General features: G+C 32.2%; 1 protein-coding gene across 1 annotated transcript; it reads right to left on the bottom strand.

Annotated features, from left to right (window-relative positions):
* Positions 1-1,228: 1,228 nt before the first annotated feature.
* LOC128186006 (deleted in malignant brain tumors 1 protein-like) lies at positions 1,229-15,476 on the bottom strand. Its single transcript, XM_052855737.1, has 7 exons — positions 15,151-15,476; positions 5,908-5,943; positions 4,715-4,896; positions 4,256-4,418; positions 3,429-3,464; positions 2,726-2,854; positions 1,229-2,270 (listed from the first exon to the last, which is right to left on the bottom strand). Exons 1-7 carry the CDS (start codon positions 15,203-15,205, stop codon positions 2,053-2,055), a joined length of 819 nt encoding a protein of 272 aa, XP_052711697.1. The 5' UTR covers positions 15,206-15,476; the 3' UTR covers positions 1,229-2,052.
* Positions 15,477-15,734: the final 258 nt, after the last annotated feature.

A 15,734-nucleotide genomic window follows, 5' to 3' on the forward strand; every position in this document is an offset into this window, starting at 1 on the left:
CTTTTGATATTGCCTTTTTTACAAAAATACATGATTCAAGAAGCGTCAATACAATCTTAATAATATACTTGTAAATACAAATGAGTTTATCTCTATTATTCGAATTTTGATAAACTATTACATAGTTTCGGTTTCGGTGCATGAATTGAATATCTGTGTTTTTAGAATGTTTGGAATAATTATATAAAATATGCAAACAAGATTTAAATAATTACAGTGCATTCCACTTAACAAGTATGTGAAGTATTTTACTTGGATAATTTAAATTCCGTTTTTTTTTCAGATGGCTTTCATTGTATCAAGAGTACATGGCAGGTTCAAATAATATTTGACTTTCAGCATAGAGTTAACCACTTAACTAGGTAAAAATAATAAAAACAATAGCTTAATGTACAGCTGTTGCATTGTGCATATCAACATTCTGTGTAAATGTATGGCTTTTTCTTTTACTTCCTGTTCAAATAATTGATAATTCATAAATTTCTGTTGCATAACAAACTTTGTTATTATAGTATTACGTTAATGTTCGCGAGGGAAAATAATAGCAGTTTAAAATTTCCATTAAATACTGCAGGTTTATAATAAAAGTTTATGAATTATTTCATTTCTATCAGCACGATTCTTTGGACTGTCCCTTGTGTAACATTAAAATTCATTTGCTGTCATTTGCTCCTTAATAAGCATAAACGCATCTCCTAGTCAAAGGGTTAATTCTTTCGTACGAGGCACACAGAGATTTTACAACACAAAACCTAACCTTTGGTCCAAAAAGCTGCAAGACCTCAGAGAAATTGACAAAAAACTTGCTAATGAATTGACAGTAATTGATGGTATTACAGTCATTTATTCATCAAACACAGCATTGCAAAATATGTTTGCATTGGAAGCTTAATATTACTGGACTAATCATAGTTTTTTAGGAGGTATCACTTAATGATGAGTGTTGACTTTGCTTTGATATTAATGTCTTAAATTTTTTAACATACTTCATAAAACACTGTTAAATAAAAAACTAGAGTAAAAAGGTATTTTCATATATCACAAATACTCGTGCCTAGTTTGGAGAGGTATATTTTGTAATTGGTTAACTACTTAAAACTGTTTACAGCGTTTTCCGATCTGTCGGCATTTTTTCTCGTAAAATTTCTACAATTCGGTGTTTGGCAAGATGTCTATCTTCTGAACTATACACAACAGGAGACAATGATAAATAAAAGTCAAACAAAAAGATGGGAGATATCATTTATTTATTTCACTCAAACATAACAAATTTAACATATAACATCTTAAAATGGGACAAAATTACTGGAATAAGAGTTGTGAGTTATTAAATAAATTTCATTCACTTGTTAATAATTTCCCTCAACTAAATACAAGTTTTGAGACATACAGAGGTACAAGTTTATGGATAGGGCAACAAAAGACGACAAAATGTCGGAAATGATGTTACAGAAAGTCGATATAGCACTATCGTTCGGCTGGGGTTCTTATACGTATGTATTCCAAACCAGGATCAAAACAATCAATGGAACTTGTGCTTAGGTAGTCAGTAAGACACAAAATGAAATGTAGCTTTGGGGGAATGAGGCATTGCACCCTCTCAAACAAGCAAAATCGTATTTGTTTTTGTTAAAATTCATTTACACACAAACCATATACTAGTAAACGAAGTACTAGTATTCGAAAAAAACCTCAATAATTATTACAATAAATATTACGTGACAATAACTTACACGCTTTCACAAAGTTTTATTTCTCACTCACATTCTATACATCATCCTGAGTATCGTGATTATTATAAAAAAAAAATGCATTTCTTAAGATTTTAAAATGATAAATGTCTTACGAAATGTATCATATTTTAATTGTTCATGCGCTCTGCTCGCAAAGGTCAGTAACATGCATTGTTTTTATCGAACATAAAATGATGATGCATTATCATAACATCGAATGATACCGACTTCTGTGATTCAATCACAATCCCTCATTTTATTTATTGCAGGATACATAAATAATTCTCGCTGTCACGTGATTGGCAAAATGGCGGTGTAACTAACTATGCCAGGCGACTTTCTTGTCCTTCTCTTTATCGTCCTTGCCCTTGTTTTGGTCCCGGGCCCTCCCCCGCCTCCTGGACGCTCTTTCTGATTCCTCCTCCTCCCTCATGGCTTTCAGTTTCCGTCGCTTTTCGTAGGCGTACACGCTTACGAAGCATGTTATGAACATGGCGGTCCCTAACCCAGCTCCCAGGCCCATGTACGAACTTTTTGCTGAAATGATAGGTCAAAATATCTAAATAATTTGTATTCAGCCACATTTTAGTAAGATTGTATTATATACTCTGCATTTATAATCAAACGTACATCGTGCTTAATAAAATGTACAAGTTCACACTTAAAACGTATTTATTTTTTAAAACCTTTTAATCACACGTATTTTGTTGCCGTTTAGATGATATTTTAACCAAATGAATATTTTGCTTAAAATTGGAGCTTATCCAGTTGCAGATCCATAAAGCTCATTATTTTGATTAAAGACTGGGTTGGTTGCGGGTTTTTTGGATTTTTTTTTCTTTTGACATTTCAGTTAGTTTCATTACATCGATAGTCTATTACTATTACATAAAAACAAATGTAGATAAAAATGTTCAATGCACGACGCATATAATCCATCTTTCTGATTGCAGTGCATTTCGGACACCTGTCTTGAGTACGCATGTACTTACACATAGATATCCCGCCACAGTTCTGTTCGTCACAGTCCGCCACGCAGCCGCAGTCGTTAAATCCGTCACAGCGGTAGGACATTGTAATACAGCGCTTGTTGGAACAGGAAAACTGGTGGGACTTACACTCTGAGGTAAACAAGAAAATATTGTTTAAATCAAAGTTTTGATCAATGGATTCTGGGTATTATTGAGGAATTTTAAGCGACAGAAACAGAGTACTGTAAAATCATTCAAATTTATTAGGTGTGATGTAATTTCCATGAATCTGCATTAAATAAAGACGACACAATACGTTGGGGTGGTTATTTATTGGAAAAGGATTACTTACGAAATTTACAAAAATATAGGTACCTCGAATATTAATGAACCCACGGTATTTGGTTCATAACTAGTAAATAATCAATGTTAAGTATACTTATATTTTTAAGCGACTCAATTCTAATGCCAAGGGTCGCGGTTCACTTAAATTATCAAGTCAATTATGGAATAATAAATAAATAATAAATATTTTTAAAATCCCAACACAGATTGGTTATGACTTCTACTAACTTAAAGATCAAAGGTCAGCATTCGATAACTTTACTGGTTTATCCACAGCATGTAACTCCTAGACCCACTTATATCGATCACTAAGTAAATAAAAACAAAGTCTTCACACTTTTCTATTCATTAGTTGGCGGTTGTGAGAGTGGTAACTTACTTGGTACGGGATCTGTTTCAGCACTCATGTCAGTACCTGCAACAATTAACTGGCAAATTAACATCTCCAGCAAGAGCATTTGATGCTATCAATTGTCGCTCGAAAAATTTGCTAAGGAAACAATTTCTTCTTAGAATGTATGGAACAGATAAACGATTATACAGGTAATATCATTATAGCCTCCACCCTCCCCCCCCCCACAACACACACACAGACACAAATTGAGTATCGCAAGAAGGTTATCTTTCTTTAACAATGTATAAACAGGTAACAGTTATCTTTCTTCATACAGTGTATAAATGTATGGACAGGTTACGAAGTTATCTTTCTTTAACAGTGTATCTTTCTCTAACAGTGTATAAATGTATGGGCAGATAACAAAACCATCTGAAATTGATAAATATATGGACATTTGATAGGTAACAAAGTTATCTTTCTTTGACAATATATAAATGTATGGACAGGTTACAAAGTTATCTTTCTCTAACAAAGACAGGTCACAAAACCATATGACATTGATAAATATATGGACATTTGATAGATTACAAAATTATCTTTTTTTGACATTATATAAATGTACGGACAGGTAACAAAGTTATCTTTCTTTAACAGTGTACAAATATATGGACAGGTAACAAAGTTATCTTTCTTTAACAGTGTACAAATATATGGACAGGTAACAAAGTTATCTTTCTTTAACAGTGTACAAATATATGGACAGGTAACACAATTATCTTTCTTTGAACATATAGTACGACTGAGTACAACAATATAATGCTATTTCTAATCACCTCGTATACATGATTATGTAGTAAAGGGACACCAACCTGTGTACATTGGCTTGACTGTGGCCGACAGACCCTGTACATTAGTAGCACCATCCGCCTTAAACTGGATGTACATCCAGCGAGCGGTCGAGTTCAGCTTGTGGTTGGTCAGGTCATCGCAAGTATTCAGAAGCTCATTGGCAGAGTCAGACCCATCTGTCACCTGAAAAAGGATGGTTATTTTATTAACTCCAGCGCTATATATACAGTATTTTGTGTCGTTTGCTGTTTTTCATCCTTTTGAGCATATTCCTAGCATGTTGTAAATCGAGGGCATAAAAATTTCTGGGATTTTGTTAAACTCAGAATTTCTAAGATGAATATTTAATTGTTCGAGGACAATTGCCTTTTTAATTCAGATTGATGTCATATTTTTACTTTGTAAAGACATTAGGTTTTTTAGATTTACTTCACAAAAAATTGTTGTCAACGAATAATTAATACTACTGTAATACCCACCACTAAGTAATCCTCACACGCCCCACCGGAAGACTTCTCGCCTCTGAAGGTGAAATCCCCGTTCACGACATACTTATCCGGTACCTTTATGACCCATATACAATTAGAGTAGGCACTATATGTGCTACTGGAGGAAAGGTCGTGAGAGCCACTGGCTGTCAACTCAATGTAACCACCACATCCTGTCAACAAGAAAGAGAAAAGGGAAACTGTCAAAAGACGGCAAATTTCTTTCTATCGGTTATGATAAAACTTCATTTAGTGGAATCTTTTGTTTCTATATGTATTCCGTGTGTTTTAGGAAAACTCTTGTCATTGTATTTAGAATCGTTTTAGATTTTTTTAAACTATCCAAAATTGAAAAAAAGTATTTTCGAAACTTTATATGTAATTGTTAGTTACTTAAAATGAAAATGATTTCCGATGAGGCGTAATGGGCGATTACTTTGTTGACAACATATATTTCAACAAGGGTTGAAAATAACCGTCCTGTTACAGCTACCACACAACTCTATATTTATTTTGTCATGAAATGATATAAGATATGTTACATATTTACTTTCTGAAGATTACTTTACCAGATATTGTATTGATTTTCCCTTATGGTTTGATTTTACAAAGGGTTATGCGATGAAGCTGTACATGATTTCCAATAAAGAATAAGAGTTAAGAATGTTTTTTTCTAGTTTGTATCATTAACGATAGGAGAAATCCAAAACTGAATTACTTTCTCTGTGTTTTATTCTAACGATAAATAAATAATCACAGAGCTTGTGAAAAACAGATCATCGCAAAACACAAAAGGGCAAAATGAATCTAATAAAAAAAATGAAGAGCAAAAAAAGACAAAAGTACCAGATATGCAATATATTGAGTTAGAACCATTTTAACAAGACCTTTTACTTTCGAAAGGATTTGACAATAATTTTTCTTGCGTCAAAACAATAAAAAAAAAAATGACGCTGGTTTCAAGTGAAATATACACAGATTACCAAGTCTATGCTCAAAGGCCAGACAAATCTTGCTGATTTCAAAGAGCCATGGCTGAGAGACCACCAATGAAATAGATATGCCTACGTCACATTGCTGTTTGACATAACTACCTAAAGTCCAAGCTCTTGTTAAAATTGTTCTAAAGAATAACATGGAACGTGTAAAATTAAGTTTTACAGAATTTGTAACACAATACTTACCTGACTTCACGAAGGAAACGCATTCAAACAACACCGCTACAAGGAGGAGAAAAAAACTTGATTAGAGATTTTTTCATAGAAGACAGATTATTTTTCTTAAAATCTAATTAAAAGGCACCCGTATTTTATTATATATGTCGCATCAAGGCAACATTAAATACGGGAGAGTAAAAGATCTTATTCTAACTTGATAAAGGTCTATCCGAAAATCTAAGATTAAAAATGGAATAAAACAACACTAAAACATAAATTTTCGTCAGGAATTAAAATGTGCTCATTTCGTTCTCAATATATACCGAAAAAATCCTCAATGAAATATTAGAACGGTTAAATGTTTAAAATATTCATGTAATATGTTACACATGTAAAGAATTTAAAATGATACCTTTTAAAGTATACAAATAAACGAAATTCTATTTTCAATTCCCAAGAACATAACATCGTGCCTCTATTTTTTGCGATATGTATTTCTTTTAGATCAAGGATGGCAGAATCTTAAAAAGATACTCAATTGCTACATCTTCATGGGAAAATGTTATTCACATTTATTTTGCATCAACTCTTTTGTACTTAAAACGTCTTTAATTCCCATTTCAAAGTTTTAATTAAAGATTTTGAATATTTTTATGTTGGTACATTTTATGGCCGCGGTACTTTGATATCAGCATTACACGGATGCGTCCATTATATTCATGATCGATATCCTAAAGTTTTTTTTACAGCATTATCAAATTATCTCTACTGCGTCCTGAAAATTAGCATCAGAAACGAATCAGATATTAATAAAATAACAGGATTCTTGTCTTTTATATTTTGTATTCTACTCTAATTTACCGTGGCGCACAAATCGATACATTACAGTGTTTTCTCTTCAAAGTTTTTGAATATTGTGCTCATGGTTTACCACTCTGATGAACGCAGAACTAAGCATTATATTTGTATAGTCTCTTTCATTGGAAAAGCTGATTACTTAGAAATGAGTTATCTGAAATACTTTGTTGCAATTTCCTTTCAGACTTCACATTTTTACAGAAAAATTACTATACTTATTTGGCATCAAGTACCAAATTTTGGTGTTAGCTAGTGCTAGTGCATTTATTTTCTGACAAATGTTTATTATATATTTATAAAGAAATAATATTTCTTGATGTGTCTTTTACATAATGTTGACCCAAGTCAAGTAAAGGAACATGGATGTCGTATATAAATGCAAGAGATAATCACCAACATGAAGCTGTCATTCGAATCCAACGATCTTGTGCAATAATTCTTTAAAATGTCTCTCTTAATCGCCTTATATTGAAATGTATATACATGTAGATAGGGTTTAGAATGGAGTTTTGGCCCAGTAATTGTAAACCTGGTATATATCATTATTACGCCTAGTCATTGTAAAAACCATTGTATTGATTATTAAATCAGAATCTAGATACTCATCTGTATTATAATCTCCCCATAGACGTCGATTAGACCGTAACCTCTTATTTAAAGGTACATAAAAGACATTGTCCACAAATCCCTTCTTTATGTTGACAGATCAATCTCTTTATCTACCTAGCAATTACTAGTACATTGCAAGCTATTATTTTGCGCTTAGTTTTTTTTCCTCCTCTACAAATAATAAGAACAAGATGCGAATCTCCATGGAATTAGAATAGAAATTGATAAAGCGTACAATTAAAGTGGTTCGTCTAGAACCTAATTGAAGTTCAATGTTTAATGCAGATGCCAAAGATGTCATAATTTGCGTGGGTTTTTAACCAATGATATCTTTACAAAATAATGTGCAAGTGTCATTATATTGACAGATTCATAAAAAGTCGGTCAAATTTACTTTGAAATAGCTTTATTTTTTACTTTTATTGAAAATTGATATATGATGATTGTGAATATGTCAATAATTTCTTTTTTTTTAATATAAACCAGGATACAAGCTTTTCAGGATTACTCGTTCGTGAAAAATTGTGAATTTAAACTGCCCGATGGTGCCATAATACAGGGTAAAGTCTGTTGAAATCCATATCATATTTTATTCTTTTACATGTTTGTTTGTATGCATACCTGAATTTTAATTAAAACAAATATTTCTTTTCTATTTGTTTGACGTCAACAAAATGTATTATAGCAAGGCAAGTGAAAAATCGATTTAGTAGTATTGTAATTTCTTTTGTTAAAAATAAATATCCAATGAGTTCTTTGTCTTTTTCTCTATTTTTCAAAGATATCGGATATAAATTATTTAAATCTTGAACTATTGAAGGTTGTTTCACAACAAATTCATTTACGTCTGTTGTTCAACCTTGTTGCTATATTTGTGCCGATGAATAGTAAATGGACTTCGTAAAAACTGCATTTATTATAATATATAACTTAAGTGCTATGGTTGGTCCACATGTATGGCACACACGGTCTCTACCGATAAAAGGTTGAATTGACTTATAATCTTCACGTGTAGGAACGATTGAAGCATTGTCGCTTCTGTTCACATATTCTTATGGAACTGTAATCTTAGTTTTGATATCTTTTACTTTGAGACGTACCTGTGTATGACTTTGTTTTCTCAAAGATTTAACTTTTCGTTGGAAATCTTAAGGTCACACAACACAAACAACTCATTTCGACACAGTGGTAGCTGAACGAGATTTAATGGTTTACTTCACAAATAATTGTTAATGTTGATTTCTATTCCTTCTAATATTTAAACTGAAATTTTCAAAATATATTGAAGGTTTCGAATGACGTATCATGATGAGGGAATTTGATGCATGTCTTTTGTGCATGCGCAAAAACATTGCTGCCGGATTAAGCATTATATCAACGGTTTGAAATTATTTTCTAATATGAAATTTAGAAACTGATTGAAGTAAAAGTACTTGTCTATCACACCCGTTCTAGTATGATATCGATTTTATCAAACCTATTAAACTTCAAACTTTTACTTGTTTTCATGGACACATGTATATGCATATGGTATCTTTTGAAAAGTTTGATACATTGAACATAACGATTGTTCATTAGAAGTTTATAATATAAATTTGAACTGTTAATACTGGTATCAGTCTTTCAAATAAATCAATTTTTTAGACAACAGATCTCAAATGAACCTAATAACTAACTCCACTCAACTGAAAATCCGATTTTTTTCTTAAAAAGGAATATCGGTTTTTAATACCAATATTCCCTATTCTGTTGCAAATGAGAATTCTACACAATAAGGATTTTCACATTAGCATTTCACTCGTGTCCGCTGAAATATTGAACGCCTACATTCTTTCAGATAATGTGTTCATGAAACAAGCAGGGGAATTTAATCAATATTTTAACTAAAAATGAAACCAAGTTATTAAAACTAGAGACCTTGAAATTCGATGATCACGGGTACTAGAATAAAGAGACTGGTAAGTGAGGTGGATCAATGAAGATCGATTTTCAATCAGTTTCAGTGATTACAGACAAAAGCTTCCCTGTAATTGATACATGGCATAATAAATACACAAAGCAAAGCCAGACACAATAAACAATATACGCATCAAAATGTCTGAATATGAAACTGTAGTCATCTCAATTATTGATGAGGAGAAAGGCGAGAACAGTTAGGCTCTGGTAGTCGTTTTTGTGCAGTAAACACAAAAGAGCTCCACACAAGTAAACGTGATATGGTCGTCTTTCGTTTGTCTGGAAGATCAGAAATTCTAGTAATAATGTTTTAAAACCCCATACCTATATGGACAACATCAAGTTAATGAGCATGTAATTTAATTTACTTTCTAAGTCACCCAGTTCTGAGTTTTACACAATATTGATTTAGAATATGTTTGATGTTCACATGAAATGTGTCTTTGTTTTAAATAGTGGAAATATTCAACAGTCTGACATATCTAGAAATAAGTTTTCACCACTGTACCATTAAAGGGGCATGGTCATGATTTTGGTCAAAAACTGTTTTTCCAATTTTAATGTTTACAAACCTTAAATAAGGCATTTTTAATAGGCGACCAGATTTTAATTTTACTGTCATTCGTTCAGTTATAAGCGATTTACAGATTTTACAATTCTTTGCGATGTAAACAAAGTGTTTGTTTACATTTTGAATATTGAAGTGAAAATTCCAGTTTTGGACCTATATTGAATTTTTTAAACGCTCTACACTGTTCATTTATGCTTAAAAATGAATAAGAAGATAGACAAATCAGCTTAAAAAAGATTTATCACTGGTATATTGAACCTATGTAAACAAAAACAGGACATGAGCCTTGTTTACATGACAAAGGATTGCAAGCCCAGTATCTCGCTTTTACGACTGACTCTCAAATACATTTGATGATTAGAAATGCATTCCTAAAGCATTATAAATAATGAAAACAGAAAAATAGAATTTGACCAAAATCGTGACCATGCCCCTTTAATGTTGAACTTTAATTTTGACAAGAACAGCATCTTGGGGACAAGCAAAATGAGAAAAGATCGATAATTCTAGAGATCGATCGAATATCCAAATGTATTCCACCCAAAGCTTAAATCTATTGTCTAACTACATATGTGGTGTCGTAGTGAGTCAATACAATCGTTGACGTATTCTATTTTAATCAACAATCTTCTAGGCGATGTTCCTTTCAACATTACAAATGTTTTCATTAAATACAATGAAATATTACCGAGTGAATTTGGGTAATTTTCAAAGCTCATGTCAGACAGTGCAAGGTTGTCTGCAGCTCCCGGTCTGAAAAAATCGGACGGACTTCCTGGGAGCTACAGTTTCTTACGTGTTAAAAAGTTGCAATTTACGGCGCACAAAAAAAAACTTGCACAAGTTTTAGGCTGATTAATCTTATTTAAATACAAATTACTCGATTCCAACAAATTACATCCGATTTTCTCAGACTGGGAGCAACAGACCTGCAGCCAGGTTGGCGAGAGAGCGAATGTTCCTGTCCCCTGGCTCTTAAGTTAATATTTCCTTTGGGTTTATTTGTCACTTTGTATTTTATCTAAATATCAATATGTGGACAAGGTTTTTTTTTTAATTATCCAACGAAAAAATTTGTTAATACGTGATTTCAGACAATCAAACCTCAAGGAAGTCCTCCAATGGACTGCTAAATTACATGTATATGCAGATTGGCGGATTAGGCCTTCAAACCTATACGAATTGTTCACCCAATCATTCATTAGTATCAAACACTAAATATGGAAATGCATGCCTTTGGAGATGAAAATTATGGAACAGCCAAAGAAACGAGTACCGTAGACTGACAAAATGGTATGTTATGAATCAAAGAGTGCCGCGGGGTCATACAAGTATCTGTAAACGATGTCAAATTTTATGGCCATATTCTTTTGTCATATGTAAACTGAAAAAGCCAAAGCGGGTGTATCCAATTATTAAAGTTTTGCTATATTTTGTATAAACTTCTTTTCAATAGGTTTACAAAGATAACACATTATACAAATTCCTTACAGACGGTGTACATACATCAGCAAATCATTGAAAAGATCTGTTTGTGCCAGTGTTTTATGAACGTTGGAACCAATGGTTTTCTGCTACCGTAACAGACTTTGTGGTAGTCAAAGATACCAGTGTAACGGATAGAAAACCATTTGGTTTCATACTATGATGATAAAGAGCCATTTATTAAATCTATCTTGAATTGGCGGTGGAAAGAAGATAAGTTCAGGGCAGTTGGTTTATTATATTAATACCTACAAAAACTAGCATTTCTTGGTGGACAGAAAAGCTCCGAACTTATCTTATTGCTTACGAATTATAAATTTAAACGGTGTTTTTTTAATATTGTTAAGCAAGCCTGAAGGTATCTATTGATCAACTACTGAAGAAGTCTAAAGATTTTCATCCATATATATCTGAGTAAACCTGAAGGTTTTTATCCTTCTATTACATTGTAGGACAAAAGTTTTAATCCATCAATTCCTGAGTAATTCTGAATTCTGATTGTATTTATCCATCAATTACTAAGTAATTCTGAATGTATTTATCCATCAATTAATGAGTAAGACTTAATCAAGCTACATGTATATCCATCGACTTGTTTCTTTCACAATTCACCTCAAGAGGTGAACGCTAAGCAATGGAATGTACTCTACTTATTTTCACATGAGAACCAAGTTTATTTTGATAGAATATTAGACCTTTTTAATCCATATCCAAAATCTAAAGAAACAAGCCAAGAATACACTTTACAACCTTTTATAATGATTTCTTAAACCTTGCCTAAAACTATGATTTTTTTCTTAAAATTAATAATCTTTGATAAGAAGAAAGTCTCTATTCAATATCCTCTCATATTTGCAGCATTATAAAATAAACAGGGATATTCTCTCATTAAATGTTTCAAGAGTATTGACAATAAGGCTTTACCGACGGAAATAAATGGACGTTTTCCTTACACGGTCGTTAGAGAGTTGGGACTAAATACACTAAAATAGTAACTATATAGGACAAGGACTTGGACGCAGGCCTGAAGAGAAACTCTCAGCCACAATTACCTAGTGTGCGTGTGTTTGCTCTGGACATTGTTAAGACTCCGTCAGACAACAAACCCAAAACAGAAATGGAAACATGCAAAGAAAAAAATGTCTTCCTATATAGCAGCATTTAAACAAACCGTCAACCATTATATACATATATGTACATATAGTATCAGGGATGAAAGCTCTCGCCATGGTATACATACGATCTTTACGTATTTACTGGTTTTATCGGTATTTGATTATCATTACAATATTGCATCTGTTTGTGGGTTTACCAATAATTGATTTGGTGACAAATATATTGCTACATGGGAGCAATAAAACGCGTAAATGAACTTACGGATTGTTTCGGGTTAAACGACCCAACACAAGAACATTCATTTTGATTTCATAAAGCGATGTTACAAAATTAGATGTACAAACAAATAAGTTAGAATTTATTTTATTTTTTTTTTTGGGGGGGGGGGGGCTTTATCAAGGGGTTGTTGTGATACATTTATCTGAATAACTTTTTCTGTAACTTGCAATTAGGTTTATTTACATTGTGTAAAGCAACTCAATTCTACATTATACAGAATAAATGGTCTAAACGCATACAGCATGGGGATAAATGAATAATAAATGCCAAATCATTCTTAAAGAATGTCTTGTATTACAAGTTTCATTTTAAGATGTAGAAGTATCTAGCTGAATTCACTGTATTATTTGTTGTACAATACAAAAAGGGGCGATTAGTACGCACATATCATTATAATTAACATTAATCTTTTTTCGTGAAGAAAATCTTGGCAAGCCCAAAAATGAAAGAAATTATCGATGAATAAGACTTAAACTCTCGTTGAAAAGTAGTAAATGTTGTCGAACATAATATATAAAATCTTATATCAAATTTTAAACTTTCCTGTGACGCCATTACCCCTTTTTATGGGTTTTGATTGATAGACTATATTTTGAAAAAATGGACCGGTGAATAGGTTTCGCAGCTTCATACAACTGACATCAGACAAATGGGATTGAATACAAATGGAAAGCCATTCGTAAGACTCTTTCGGTTCTTTCAGAGAGAGAGAGAGAGAGAGAGAGAGAGAGAGAGAGAGAGAGAGAGCTATTATACGTTTTGGTTTCACAAATCTGTTGTACATTGAAATTTAATGTCTGGGAAATTTAAAATTTCGCACTACATTTATGTGCTATGTGCAATTATTTTTATTCTATTTAAAAACTTTTAAGTATACAAATGCAAAAAGGATTCTTTATTGCTGACGATGAAAGTGATTTTGATCCTGTTTAATATATTAAAGGGAAAAGCCATTACATGCAATTTTGAAGTGCCATCATAATAAAACTTTACATTGGAGAAATCTTTGGTCTCTAAATAAACCTACATTCATCTCATTATTATTTTTATGAGAATAAACAGTTATAAATTGGGATGGAGTGTGTTAGGAATCGTAAGCTAGTGTATAGATCAAATAAGCATTATTCTATTTGTTGTGAAACTGAGTATCTCATAATGCAAACTGAAAAGCATTTGTCATGTGAAGTGATATAGGTTCTGTATATTTATGATTTACATTTCATTTTCAATATTTTGCGGATAGAAAGACTCTAAAGATACTCATTGAATTTCTACGAGATACTCAATTCAATTTAATAAATTGCGTAATGAATATCGACTTACTTAATGGACTAATTATTCAGTAGTGCAAATACTGTTGTAAAGACCGTTGATTAATTGATTTGGATGAGATTGAAAACTCTTTCGAGAATTATTCCAATCGACCGGGGCAGAATTTAAAACTTTTGTCATCGATGTAGCACTCTGCAAAATGAAGTCTTTCACACGGATCCAATTTCCATAATCACTCTTTCAAATGGGATTTTTAATTGCGAATATTGACAATATTCGTGTCAGCTTTTTCAAATTAAAGGGGTTTTCATCTATTAACAGTGAAAAGTGGGTTGAATATGAAATTACACACTAAAGATAATATCAAACCCACTAGATAATGATTTTTGTTGTTAATTTAAAAAGTGTTTAGATTGGAAATTAGGAGTATCTTGAACAATCAAGAGCATTTCAAGCAATTATAGACCCTTCAAAGTTCTATCCCGTGTCTTTTCTCGCCTTGGATTGTCTAAGGTCGGTTAAACAAGAGATTAATGTAAAATTTAACTCGACCTCGGTGGGTTTAAGTTTGTTTATCCAACTACGGGATCAATAAAACAGAATGGATACCATTTACATATGTATTAACACAATACACATCGGTAGTCGGAAATGAATTCTTGTGTCAATAGCACACTATAGATTTATAGTTAAGTCCTGCAGACCACTGGTATGGAATTACGTCAAAATTTTACAGCCCTGCGATAAAACATTATAATTTTAAACAAAGCTTTCAGAGCGCTATGAATTTTTGATGATGTTATGACAAAATCAAATTTTAACATTGTGTTCTCAAACTCTCGTGGTAATATTATCAAAAGAATATTCCGGTGTGAGAGAACGGTAGGTTGGAATAGGTGCTAGTTCAATCAATCTTTTCTTTTACAAACTTTCTATAATCTATTAAATAGGCGTATACATATTTCATCTTCGTTGAAACAAAATCTATTATAAGAACTATAGATTATACACTATATAGAATTTCTGCTTTTGAGAGTCACCAATAAAGAACACGTATGTATTGACCTGTCGTTGAACTTCCTCGGCGATATTAGACAATAAAACAAATGAATATTAATACTTACCCACACAAATCAGAATTTTCCGTGTAATTCCTAACCTAGAATTGATATTCCACATATCTAAACAAGCGTTATACTCCCTCTGTACCGCATGGCTATACGGACAGGGATAATATAATTAAACCCCCCAGATAATCATCTTAAAGCGCACTGTTTAAATCCTTTGAACCCAGTAAAACAATGTCAAATATATATCTCTAGATATTAAATACGTGTTTTAAGATTTAAGTCCTTCCTCCCATAACTGAACGCCACTAAAACCCTAGCTCCGCTTCGTTATACCATTGCTACACTCCAGTGCGCATGATCGGCTTTTTTAAAAACGTTTCCACTGCAGCCTTCGAGCTATTACTTATCATTGGCCATTGATCCAACCATGTATGTTCTTATTTATATGTCAACAAACAATGTCGGCCAATTAAATGTTTTGTTCAATCCATAATTCTACGTCAAAGATTTCTGATTTTAATCTTTTTTTTTCTTCTTGTAATAGTATCGCATTGTTCAATACCGGGTCATTTTATATACCATGAATAAAAGTTCCTTTACAAAGTGTGTTCTGTATTTATTCTCTGTTGAAGAAACTG

This window comes from Crassostrea angulata, chromosome 5 (genome assembly GCF_025612915.1).
Source record: "Crassostrea angulata isolate pt1a10 chromosome 5, ASM2561291v2, whole genome shotgun sequence".
In the NCBI taxonomy this organism is placed as follows: domain Eukaryota; kingdom Metazoa; phylum Mollusca; class Bivalvia; order Ostreida; family Ostreidae; genus Magallana; species Magallana angulata.